This window comes from Hemiscyllium ocellatum, chromosome 4 (genome assembly GCF_020745735.1).
Source record: "Hemiscyllium ocellatum isolate sHemOce1 chromosome 4, sHemOce1.pat.X.cur, whole genome shotgun sequence".
NCBI lineage: Eukaryota > Metazoa > Chordata > Chondrichthyes > Orectolobiformes > Hemiscylliidae > Hemiscyllium > Hemiscyllium ocellatum.
Window position 1 is genome coordinate 117,487,962 of NC_083404.1, and position 13,716 is coordinate 117,501,677.

The 13,716-nt window shown below is 37.3% G+C and overlaps 1 protein-coding gene across 1 annotated transcript in view; it reads right to left on the reverse strand.

The window, feature by feature from the left end:
- col22a1 (collagen, type XXII, alpha 1) overlaps positions 1–13,716 on the reverse strand; it is a 277,290-nt gene that overhangs the window by 101,454 nt on the left and 162,120 nt on the right. Inside the window, exons 18-22 of the mRNA XM_060824058.1 lie at positions 10,990–11,043; positions 7,899–7,934; positions 6,720–6,749; positions 5,331–5,384; positions 3,462–3,515 (exon numbers count right to left, since the gene is read on the reverse strand). Coding sequence (XP_060680041.1) covers positions 3,462–3,515; positions 5,331–5,384; positions 6,720–6,749; positions 7,899–7,934; positions 10,990–11,043 — 228 coding nt within the window. The remainder of the gene's footprint in view (positions 1–3,461; positions 3,516–5,330; positions 5,385–6,719; positions 6,750–7,898; positions 7,935–10,989; positions 11,044–13,716) is intronic.

Below are 13,716 nucleotides of genomic sequence, written 5' to 3' on the forward strand. Positions count from 1 at the left end.
GCAGGTTAATGAGATACTGATTGTTACCAGAAAATACCATAGAAACATAAAAAGCATAATGCAACAAACATAAAAGCTTGATATCTTATTGCATGATTTGGACATGCCAGAGTTGGACTGGGGTGTACGAAGTTAAAAATCACACAACACCAGGTTATAGTTCAACAGGTTTAATTGGAAGCACACTAACTTTCGGAGCAACGCTCCTTCATCAGGTGATAATGGAGGGCTCAATCCTAATACAGAATTGAAAGCAAAAATTTACAGTGTGATGTAACTGAAATTATACATTGAAAAACTGATTGTCTTTAAGCCTTTCATCTGTTGGAATACAGTGATAGTTTCACTTCTTACATGTGTAAATCACAAAACCTTTTTTTTTAAAGTTGCATTCTCGGGTTAGCTGTTAACAATGGTGATAGCTAGACAATATGTTGAAGGTGTTAGCCCCCTGTGTTCTCTATCGATGCCATGATGTTTAGATTGATTCTAATCTAATAAGTGAGATAATGGAGTTTTACATAAATTCATGCAGTTTTTGAGCTCAGAGTTCTACATGAATGCAGAACTCTGAGCTCAAAAACTGCATGAATTTATGTAAACTCCATTATCTTACTTTTTAGATTAGAACATAGAACAATACAGCACAGAACAGGCCCTTCGGCCCACGATGTTGTGCCAAATGAATCTAAACATCATGGCATAGACAGAGAACACAGGGGGCCAACACCTTCAACATATTGTCTATCTATCAGCATTGTTAACAGCTAACCTGAGAACGCAACTTTTTAAAAAAGAAGTTTTGTGATTTACACATGACAGAAGTGAAACTATTACTGTATTCTAACAGATGAAAGGCTTAACAATCAATTTTTCAATGTATAATATCAGTTACATCACAATGTAAATTTTTGCATTAAATTCTGTGTTAGGATTGAGCCCTCCACAATCACCTGATGAAGGAGCGTCACTCCAAAAGCTAGTGTATTTCCAATTAAACCTGTTGGACTATAACCTGGTGTTATGTGATTTTTATCTTAATGCATGAAGCATTTAGAATAAGGTAAACAAACTGACGCAAATTGAGGTAAATGAAGATGATTTCAGAGCTATGAGAGAAACATGGTTAAAAAAAGATCAACACTGAGACCTTAACAATTAGATATATTTCACCTCTCAGAAAAGAAAGGTGGTGGGGTAGCATTGTTAATATGAGATGAAATGAGGGCAGCTGTGAGAAATAATCTAGGTTCTCATTATGTAGAAACCGAAAGACAAGGTGACCACTTTGCAGAACACCTAAGTTCTGTTTGCAAAAAGACCCTGAGCTTCCAGTTGCCTGCCACTTTAACACACCACCATGTTCCCTGGCCAATATCTCTGTCTCAGGCTTAATGCAGTGCTCTAGCAAAGTTCAGCATCAGCTGAAAGAACAACACTTTGGAGCCTCTGCAGCAAGCTCAACATCAAGCTCAATAACTTTTAGGCTTGAACTCTTCTATGTCCGAGCCCCAGCACCACACACCAGGCCTTCTGATCATATTGTCTGCCATTATACACAACCCATTGTTAGCCACTAATAGTCTTCATTAGCAGCTATTCACCCTCCCAACCAGATCGTTATCCACACCTTTGTCTGTCCAATTGTTCTTCTCTCTTTTTGGGCTCTATCCCCTCCTAAGATTTACTCCTGAACTCTTCCCCCAGCTCACCTTCTGCATTAAACTAACATTTTCCTGTCTACCATCAGATCTGAGGAAGTGTCACTGGACCTGAAATGTTAACTCTGATTTCTCTTCACAGATGCTGCCAGACCTGAGAGGTTTTCCAACAATTTCTGTTTTTGTTTCTGATGATGTAGAGTCCATTTGGGAGGGAGGGGGTAAAAGAACAACGAGGAAAGAAGGCATTGGGTAAGAGTAGTGTACAGCCCCCCCAAACAGTAACTACTCCGTAGAAAATGAACAAATAGGCTGAGCAAGTATAATGAATAGGGTAATGATTATGGGTGACTTTAATCTTCATGTTGATTGAATTCATCAACTTGGAAAGAGTAGCTTTAACAACAAATTAATTGAATGCACCAAGGTTTATTTTCTAGAGCAATATGTCATGGAGCCAACTAGTGAGAAGGATATCTTAGATCTGGTAATGGGTAAAATGAGGCAGCTTTCATAAAATAACCTCTAAGTAAAACATCCTTGAGGAAATAGTGATCATAACAAGATAGAATTTAATACTCAGTTTACGACTGTAAAACCACCCTTTTCCATTGGGCTGAAGATATAAAAATTTCAATGCACATGTGAGCAGATTCAAGGACAACTTATTCCCTGCAATTATCAGACTTTCAAATGGACCTCACGGATGTTAATATTGATTTGTCTCTCACTGCAGCTTCTCTATGTTTGTAACACTGAGTCTGCACTCTGTTCTGTTACCTGATGCACTTTGTATGGTATGATCTGTCTGCAGAGCACATAAAACACTTTTCACTGTATCTCGGTACATATGACAACAATAAATCTAGTCAAATCAATTCAAATCAAATCAAAGAAACAACTTTGCTTTAAATAAAAGGAATTACAATGAAGTGAGGATAATATCAGCTGAAGTGAATGAGACAAACAGCTTAACGGGAATCACGGTAAGCAACCAGTGACAGATAATTAAGGAGGCAATTCACGGTTCTCAGCAAAAATCTTTCCCAGTAAGAAGGATATATTCTAAGAGGGATAAACCAACCATGGCTAAGCAAGGAAGTTAAGGAAAATATTACTTTGAAATAAAAAGAACATAAGGCCACAAAAGTGAGTTATAGCCCTGAAGACTGGGATGAATTCAGAATCCAGGAAAGGAGGACTGCAAAGATAATAAAGAGAGAAAAACTAAGGTATATGTACAAACTAGCGAGGGATATAAAAACTATAAAAATATACACCAAGATAAAGCCACTATGGAAAGAAAAATAGTGTCAAATTTCATGTGCCACTTAGTACAGGAGGGAACCAAGGAAAGAAGGATGGATTCAACCAAGAAGGGAAATGTTTAAAATATGCTAACGCACAGCCAAGGCTTTCTCATGCACAATTTCTGACATGAGTAAGTAGTTATTTATTAATCTGCAGCAAGAAGCTGGAATGACTATAAGCATAGCTTCTTGGGTGAAATCAAACAAATTAGCACTAATTGGACATTGAGCCTTGAACCAATGCAGTCTGTACGTATTGGTTCCATATTATTTATTGATTGAGTTGTACCTTTCCCTCTGATTTTGCTGGTGTTGTTCAGATGCTGAAAATAACTGTGCTAATAACTTAAAAAAAACTTTGTATCTACATTAAAATTGAATCTGAATTGTCATCCTACACAGTTATCTTATTACATGCCACTTCCTTTATTCCACAACCATGTGAAAAACTGTTGACTCAAGCACAATGGGAATATATCTGTTCACATACCCTTTGGCCTTGTAATCCAGGTTTTCCAGCACTGCCATCCAAACCAGGACGACCCTAAAAGTAGAAAACAAAAACACACATTTTTAAGTCTCATTGAGCTTCAGTTGTTCACCAGACATTTGGATATTCTTTTCTTTCCTTTCTGGGATAGCTCAACCCCGTCTTGCATCATCTGCCAACTCCCTTCAGTTCTGATGAAGGGTCACTCAGTTGTCCCTCCACAGACATTGCCAATTCATCCAAGTTTCTCCAGCACTATCTGATTTTGTTCCCTTGTTTTGAGTCATTCATGCATTACTTGTCCAACAATATCACCACTCACCACCATCTCCCCAGAGGTTATCAAGGTCTTTGAATGCAAGCGACAATTTCAAAATTTGCAGACAATACTAAACTTGGCATCACTGTACACTGTGAAGAAGTTAGTGTAGAACTATAAGAGCAGGGAAGTTATGCTGAACCTGTGTAAGACAATATTTTGACATCATCTGGAATATTGTATATAGTTCTGGGTGCCACATATTAGGAAGAAGATGAATATATTGAAGAAAGTGCAGAAAATGTTCACCAGAATGGTTTCAAGGATGAGGGGTTTCAATGGTGAAGATAGATTTGGGAGGTTGGGATTATTTTCATTGGTGAGAAGGGTAAATTTGAATTTTCCAAATCATGAGAAATCTGAAATGGTAGACAGGAAGAACATATTCTCACTTGCCAATGTATCAAGAACAGAAGTTATAGGTTTAAAGAGATTTGCAAATGAAGGAAGTACAATGTGAGCCAAAACTTTTTCACATACTGAGCAGTTTGAGTCTGCAAGGCACTGTCTGCAAATATGGTGGAAGCAGGTTCAGTCGAGGCATTCAAGAGAGCTTTAGATTATCGAAATAGAAATAATGTGTGGGGTTATAGGGAAAGGGTGGGAGACTGGTGCTAGTCATAATGTTCTCTAAAAGGTACGGGATAGACAAGATGTAACACTTTAACGGTGGGTGTTCAGTAAACAGCAGGGTAGGAGGGGTCAAGCGACCTCGACCGAATTGTTGGTGCCTTTTCTTCTCCAGAATCTGGGTGGTGCCAATTGGCACCCACTTAGAAGACAGGTTACAGACACTCCAACAATCACTCAGAGTGGTCAACCAGTAGAATTCACGAAGGCTTTGGATCCTGGGCTACTGAGTATATTGAAGAAACAGAATGATAAGTTCTTAGATATTAAAGCATCAAGGAGTATGGAGATATATATTTAAAAAAAACAGGATTGTGGCATTGAGGTACAGGATCAATCAACTCATCAACCAGTATCCATAATAAATGGCGGAGCAGGCTCGAGGGGCTAAATGCACTACTCCTGCTCATAGAATTATAGAAACTATGTTTCATTTCAGGACAATCCAGAGATCCACACCAGTTATCCCATTGCTTGCAGCTGCTAAATCCCAGAAGGGTGACAATATAAATGTGCAGGACATTTTTTAGCAGGTTGGGCCCTCTCAGTCTAAAGTCCCCAAGATATGCTTGCCAAAGACTTCAAAGTCACCAGGACATATGGTCAGCAGGCTCCCTCCCTACCAATTGTAAAGGTTGAGCCTGCATCTCAACATTGTAGGACAGAGAAGTATTTTTTTAAAAATCCTTCTCACATAGGAGTTCAAACACGGGACGGAATAAGCACGCTTGTAAACTTATCTTCACTTGCCCTGTTCTAATGGTCTCATCTCAAACAGATTTGAGAGGGCTCTCCAATATGAAGCAAGGGCACATGTGTGAGGGGAATCTGAGGTCTTCATTAATTTGGTGACCATGTCATCATGCTGAATGGTTTGTGTCAAACTCTTCCTTGTAAAAGTGAGAAAAAAGTACACTAACCAAAGGCCCTGGAGGACCTGGCAAGCCCGGATGTCCACGAAGTCCTGGCTGACCCTGTATAAAGGTAAAGCACATTAAACCTAAATCAAAATAAAGTATTGTGTTTGGAAAACCTTGTGCAGCTGTAAATATTATTCATAACAATGATTTATTATTGATATATTTTGATTCATATTTTCAATGTTTTCTTATAGTATCATGAGGGACTTGTCTGGTTTAGAATTGTCTTAAATTCCCTTTACTCTTTTATCAACACTGCACCACATTTCATAGAAGTATGTGAAAGCACATCATATTTTTTACAGCATTGAAAGAAGCCATTTAATGCAATAGATCTATGCTTGTGTTTATGTTCTATGTGGCCTTGCATTGCAACTTATTATCCCTCAATCTTATTCTTGTGTTACGACAGACAATGGCATATTTTATTCTGCCCAATTCCACCTTCATTTCCTCAAACCTCATATCCTGCACACACACACACATCTGCAATATTTGACAATAGTAGGGAAACATGTAACATAAACAGCATCATTAATATCAGCAAAGTTTCCAGACTTCTCCCTCCTTTGAAGATTGGACAGTGATCAACTCATTTCCGTGCTGGGTAATCATATTGTAGCTAACTGCTTCATATATGGAAGATGAGCAACAACTGCAAGTCTAATTGTAGCTGTAAGTGCCAAATCAGGGAACACATCATGTTAACCTGTCAACTGGGGGAGGCATCTCATTGGTTCATTTACCATCTCAGGAAGCAATGGCCAAAATAGATATTCCTTTCAAAGGTTTTCCCGTCATATAACAGTATTAAAGGTACTGATTTGAGGGTATAGCAGGGTTAAGACAAGTGATTTAGCTCTAATAGGCCTCCCTTGAATAAGCAAAGATTTCTCATATGTTGTTTCTCAGTGAAGTTGAGGCAGGAGAGCTCCATGAATATTCACTCTGGATATAGCCCCTTTCACACCCTCTTTTCCAAGATACAATAGCTCTTCTTGTTAGCTCCTCCTTCACCACCTGTATGGCTGAGTTACCAGACTGAAGTTAGATCGATTCATGGGTGAAGAATAAATGGAAGGATATGATGACATGCTGTTATGAAGGAAAGTGGATGGGTGTTTGTGTAAAGTGTTCACAGTAACATAGACCTGTTGGATTGTATTTCTCTTCCTTTGCAGTAATTTGAGGATTAGAAAGTGAATTTGATTAAATTATTTATTTTAATTTTGTCTTATTTTAAATGCTGATAGATTACTGAGAGTTGTTCATATACTCTTGATTCATAAAGTTTCTGCACCAGCAAAATGCAGACACTTTGAATAGTATTTTAATGTGTACTTCAAGACATATATCCTTTATTTGGTAATATATGGGAATTAAACTTACTGGTTCTCCTTTCAAACCATCAAGTTCTACCTAAAAGAAAATATTCAGTTGTTAGTCATCAACATCAAATGAACAAACAAACTAAAAGGTACTTTCCTTTTACTATTAAAATGACCAAAATAATTTATATAATTATTAAAACCAGGGAAGGGCCATTCTAATTTTGGAAGGTGTTAAAACTGTAAGGGTAACATTTCTCAGTTTGCATTGTGAGCGAATGAAATGGACCTTGTACTTAAGTAGCATATCTTTCTTGGTGCCCAGTGTTGTGAGTGAAAGATACAATGTATTCCAGGTACTTCACCCTTGATTCTCCTTCTCTACCAGACCATCCTAGTGCACAGGACAGATAATTATCCAATAATACACAGTAGATTAATTAGAAATGACACTGCATCATGGAATCAAAGGTACTTTGTTCAGAATAGATTTGAAAGACATTATTAAAGAGGTACAAATAAAATCATTTCATTTTATCTATTCCAACGAGCAGTGGAATTTTTCACAGAAGAACAAATACTTAAATTGCAAAAAATGTTATCAGGACTGTTAAAATTTGAAAAGAAATGTGTGATATTAATCACCATTTTAGTCTGAAATAGCAAGACAAGTTGATGAAAATTATATGGTTACAAAGATAGCGACTGTTATAACCTTTCAGAGATACTTAAATGTAAACATTTAACAACTGATCACTTCAATTTTAAAATGATAGGTTTAAAAAAAAATCACTTTCACAGAAGTGACGTTAGTTATTTGTATTCATTGAATACACATAGTTTAAAAAAGGCAGCAGTAAGAGGGAAGTTGTTGTACATTCAAATGGATTGAAAACAACTAACTGATACTTACATTCCGGTTGCTCATTCCTTGGAGGTAAAGATTTGTATCAAATGTATTAACTTCATAAATACACCCCAAGGAACTCAGAATCTAATCACAATTCCTGCTGTATTCCTCTCCTGCATCCATATACATTTTGAATATTTCCAAACCAGACAATCCAAGTTGTCTCTCACTTCAATCAAACAGCTAAATGGAAAGAGTCGGAAGTCAGGAATGTCTGAAAACCTGATGTTCCTGTTGCTGACACAGACTGCAAAGTCAGCCCACTCCTTGATTTCTTTACCAGGTCATTCCATCTTCTATCGCTTTACATTTCATGAGTTAGACACTTACCACACTGCCTGGGTAACCTGGAGGTCCAGCTTCTCCCTGTTTAAAAAATATATAAAATCAACAAATGATGGCTCTGAAAATTTGTGCATTCAAGCTTGAGATAGTTTCCTCAAACTGCCCAACACGAGCATGAAGAAATTTGTGAAAAATTTATGGAACCATCCAATCACAGAAATTGAGAAATCTTGAACTTTGATTAAGAAAATATGATTTTGTTGCATTGTATTTTTCAATTCTATTTGCCCCTTTGTTAAGAGACTTAGTAATATAGGTGCAGTCTTTCCACAAGTTGTCTTTATGGCCATTTTACTTAATTGTGTGACTAGTAAGTAAATTTTAGCTGACTGTTTAACTGTGGAAAAATGTCAGGTCTGAGACTAGACTTTGTCCTCATCTAATACCCACGCAAATAGCTTACCACGTATATCTCCAGCAGTTAGGAATACTTTTCTGTTTCTTGCTGCATCTTTCCTTTTGTAGACTACTGAACCATTGTTCCTTGACTCTAGCCTTCATCCAAGTAAAGTAATTTTATACAGATTTGGAATTGAACCAAGGAACTTGTATAACAAAGCACTAGTAATGGTTTTGCTGTCTTTACTCCCAGCAAGCTTGATTTATCCAATTGGATGTATTGTTAAGCTAAAACTTTAACCAGGTGAGGTTTTAATCATTACAGAAACATGGTTTGCATAGCTAGCAATAGACATGATCCTAAACTGAGTTATCAGACTAATGAATTAATCTCAGAATAAAATATATCTACACAGATGTACAATAGCAGAGACAATTTACTTGAGAGAACTAAAATCAGTACAAAAAATGGTGTTTTAGTTCATGATTAAAATTGACCAGTTGAAACTAGTTGTCTCACACAGTCACTATACAGTCAACCCACAAGTGATTTTGTCTAGTAACAGAATGCTGCCATCAAGCCCATCACACAAATGATATATGTGATATGTGAATTCTTGTAAGAGATTTCAGGGTGGTGTGTAAGTTATATATGCCAATGACTGATGATCTATGCCAAACCATACCTTGGTGATGATTTACAGACGGCAACCTGTTATTCATGCTCAACCAGCCTGTATTTTCAAGCTACAGAACAGTATATCCACCATTAGATGTGATTTTGCCATTGGAATTTATTTATTAAATAATCCAGATTGAGTCATGAGTTAAATCAGAGGTCAATTTGAGATCATCTGCCAGGCTTCCAGTGTGAAACATTTGCAGCTACTAGAAGCTGCATGCATAAATAATTAGGACTTTTGGGGTAAACGGAATTTGTACATAGATGCACTTTTTTTTTGAAAGAGGCCATGGAGGCAGCCAAACTCAACTGTATCCAATATCAATGGCAATGCCCTGACCAATAAGGATCTACCTAACTGGGCTGAGAATTAAGATTGATGTTAGCAGTTCTTGCTGTATCTCCATGCCGATGATGACTCAACCAATCTGCACCCTCTCTCATGCTGTATAAAATGATGTATCCTTTGCAAGTCTGTTGCTTGCATCTTAGATCTGATTAGTACAAGTCAAAAAACCTTCAACATTTAGTCTCCTTTTAGCAAAACTGTAAGAAGTCAGGATCTTCTCTCTTTCTAGGTTACCTTTTTGGTTATCTATCATAATTATTGCACAGGCCCTCATGCTCATAACCATATCTCAGCAACTGTCTTCTGTTTTTTTTTGTATAATGTAAGGGAAAACAACATACAAGTGTGTGAATTGGTTATGCTCTGACATGCATGTGTCCACAGAGTGGGTGCTCAAACAGCATTGATTAAGTATTGATTATAACAATGAATAGGCATTATTGGAATTCTACCAAAGGAAGGCAAAGATTTTGAGTAATCTCTAAAGTAGCTAAGCTCCCCTTATCCCTGTTGGTCATGATCTGTGAAGGTTAGGATGCCATCAAGAGTAAATAATAGCAGTTGCCATTATAGGATAGAAACAAAGTTCCTGATATGAAAGTGATATCTTTGGAAAGTAGAAATTCATTGATATAAAACCTCTCAGCTTCTCTATGGCTACTCTGAAAGTTGAAACTCAAATTAAGCAATTGAACGGTTTCTTACAGAAGTAGGAATTCTGTCAACGATTAATATGAAGGAGGTGACTTAACGAATACATTCAACTGACATTCACTTGCAAGGTGCACAGCAGGCCATATTTTGTATAGAACGCCAATGCTTTTCTCATATGAATTATTAGGGTTTTCTTGCTGACTGGATTCACTCACAAAACAAAATAAAATGATCTGGTTTTGAAGCAGCTAATGGATGGTGTTTGATGCTGATTTCAAAGAAAACTACCCACTAAAATTTAACAATCTCCTTGTCTCGATTTCCCCTTGACTGGCATTAATTTGAATTCGGCACCAAATCCAGCAACCAATCATACTGACGTATTGCAGACAATCGTACTGAGAATAGCAAACTCAGAAAGAAGAAACCGTGGTTATCCTTCATCTATAATTAAATTTTACAGCCTGAAGTAAAGATTGGCCATACATCTGAGCTTACAGCGGAAACTTAATTCCCATAAACAAATACAGATTTTTTTAAAGAATTGATTTAAATTATAATGGATAATTTTATGAAAATAAGATATTAACAAATATGAAATTAGTTTACAGAGACAAAGATTATTTTTAGCAATAAGTATAAATTTAGTATACAACTAACTATTGAATTCCATCTTATTTAAGAAGATGAAACATTTCAGGTCTGTTTTTACAATGAGACTAATGGCTTAAAAGAACAGGTTCTTATCAGTTTAGTGATTTCCAATTCACTATAATCCAGGTATTCAAAGTGCCCAGGAAGAAACATAGAATCACAAAAAGCAGTTTATGATACCCCCCGTTTTATAGGAATGATGATGAAGCCAAACAATTTTGCTATTATTACATGTGAAAAATCTAAGTTCGGCTGTAATTATTTTCTGTCTTTTTCTCTGCATCATAACAAAAAGAATCACTTCAATCCTTCTAGAAACATTCCCACAACATACACACTATTTGTTCTAATGACATCAAATGCCATAACTTTATTTTGTTTTTACTTTTTATACTTACTTTTTCTCCTTTTGCTCCAGAAGTACCCGGAATTCCTGGACTACCAGTTGCCCCCTTTGAATAAGAACAGAAGATGTTACAACAGAAATTAAAAGTAACTGAGTAAAACACTCCAAAGGACTCCACAAGAGCATAAACGGACAGAATTTGACACCAAGATAAAGGAAATATTAAGGTGGGTGATCAAAAGCTTAATCAATGAAGTAGCAATAGAGCTCTCTCTTAATAGAGAAGTTTGAGGTAGAGATTTAGGGCAATAATTCCAGATCTAAGGGACTAGATGGCTGATATTACAGCCAGCTCTGCTGGAAAAAGAAAGTGAGGAATATATAAATGGTCATTTGAAGTTACAGTATATTTTATATCTCGCAGTCATAAAGAGGTGATATACCAGCTTCTATGTGTGCAATAAGAATTTGTTCACTGTTTTAAAATGGCTTCTGTTTAAAGCTCAATGCTTCCAGCAACTTCTATAATTGTTTTTTTTACTCACCTCGGAGTCCACATCCAGGCCTAATCAATTAAGCATGATGGGCATCAATAGTAAGGATTATACAAATTATATGATTAAACAAATAACAACTCGACATTTCAACACTACAAGTGGAATGCCGAATCTTTGGAGGGTTGGTGGATTTCCATTTATTCATGGGATCTGGGCATTCCTGGCTTTGCCCACATTTATTTCTCAACCCTAATTGCCTTTGCGAAGGTGATAGTGATTTGCCTTCTTGAACCACTGCAGTCCACATGGTGTAGGCCTACCAACAATATTGTTAGAGAGTGAGTTTCAGCAGAGAAGGAATTGAAGTAGAGTTCCAAGTTAGGACTCTGTGGGATTTGGAGATAAACTTGTAGCTGGCAGTGTTCTTGCTCATGTGTTAACCCTGACATTCTAGGCAGTAAGGTCATGGGTTTGCATTATGCTGTCAAGATGATCCCTGGTGAATTGCTGTAGCACATCTGGTCAATGGTACACACTGTTGCCACTGTGAATTATTGTTGGAGGCAGTAAATGTTAAAGGTGTGACATGGTCTGACAATCAAGTGAGCTGTTTTATCTCGAATAGTGTCAAATTTCTTGTCTGTTGCTGGAGGTGATTCATTTAGGCCCAGTTGGAATTTATCATTGTACTCTTGACCTGTGACTTGTATATGGTCGACAGGCTTTAAGGAGCCAGCAGACTTACTAGCTGAAGAATTCCAAGCTTCTAACCTTTTTTAGTAGCCACACAAGTTAAATGGCTATCCAGTTCACTTCCTGGTCAATGGTAATTCTCAAGATATAAACTGTGGGTTGTTATGTCATCAATGCCATTGAACATCAAGCAGGGTCAGATTCTCCCTTGTGGGAGATGGTCTGATGGGGGTGAGAGAAATATGGAAATGTAAGATCAGGGAAACATTGCAAATTTGGAAAAAAGATTTAAAATGTTGGTAAGCATGTATTCAATGCAAGTCAGGAAATACAATAATGTTGGGTGAATGTGAGTAATGAAACTTGAATAAATCAAAGCTTCTGATAGGTAAATGATAGGAGACATTCTTACAAACAGTTCACCTAATGCAAATCTATTCCACAACTGCCTCTTTTAAAGAATTAGCATTTTGTTGTTGAAAGGATTCCATGTAGCTTGCTACCACTTTCTTTACTTTTCTTCAGTTCCCTTGCCTCACTTTCCTACAGTTCTGACCCATGTTGGATATAGATTTTGATATTATGCCACACATCATCCAACTGGCAATTTTTCATGACAGATTGAATGTTAGCAGATTATTTCATTACAGGGTTTCACAGCCAAGTTCAATGTTATGCCTACTGACATCCACATAAACAAGCTTTTGAAAATGAGAGGTCATTTGGACGCAATTGCCTTAAAGCAGGTGTTGAACCTGGGACCAGTTATCTTGTATGGACAAACTGAGTGCTACATTTGCCCACCAAGTCCTTTAGGGATTGTCTTTTCAACAAATAACTCAAAACAATCCGAAAATTTCTTCCTGCATCATAAAATAGCAGTTTTGATCCATCTTAAAAGGCAACTAATATTAGGCCTGGAATTGACACAAAATTCAGATTTTAGACTCCCTACAGTGTGGAAACAGGCCCTTCAGCCCAACCAGTTGACACCAACCCTCTGAAGAGGAACCCACCCAGACCCATTTCCCTCTGACAAATGCACCTAACACTATAGGCAATTTAGCATGGCCAATTCATCTTTATACTGTGGGAGGAAACCAGAGCACCTGGAGGAAACCCACACAAACACAGGGAGAATGTGCAAACTCCACACAGACAGTCGCCCTTGGCTGGGATTGAACCTGGGACCCTGGTGCTGTGAGGCTGCAGTGCTAACCACTGAGCCACCACGTCACCCCAATTAGAGCATCCCAATTGCTGTGCTTGAAACCATACTGTATAAAGGAGGCCTCTCTTCCAACGAGCAATCCAGTTTCACTCCACCGACCCTTCTAACATGTCCCAACAGACTTTTATCCTTCAGGTGTTTGCCAATTTCCTTTATGTGAAGGATATTTCAATTACAGGAATGTGAAATAATTGTTCTCTGATTCATTAAAGTGTCTGACGTTTTGCCTTTTGATATTTTCATCAGGTTTAGTCTGCTTTGTTTTGCTTCTTTGTGTCAGAGTAAAATAACTTCACAATTTTATCTATTGCCTCAGAAGTCATATCAAAGACCACCTGACCTTAATCTGACAAGACAC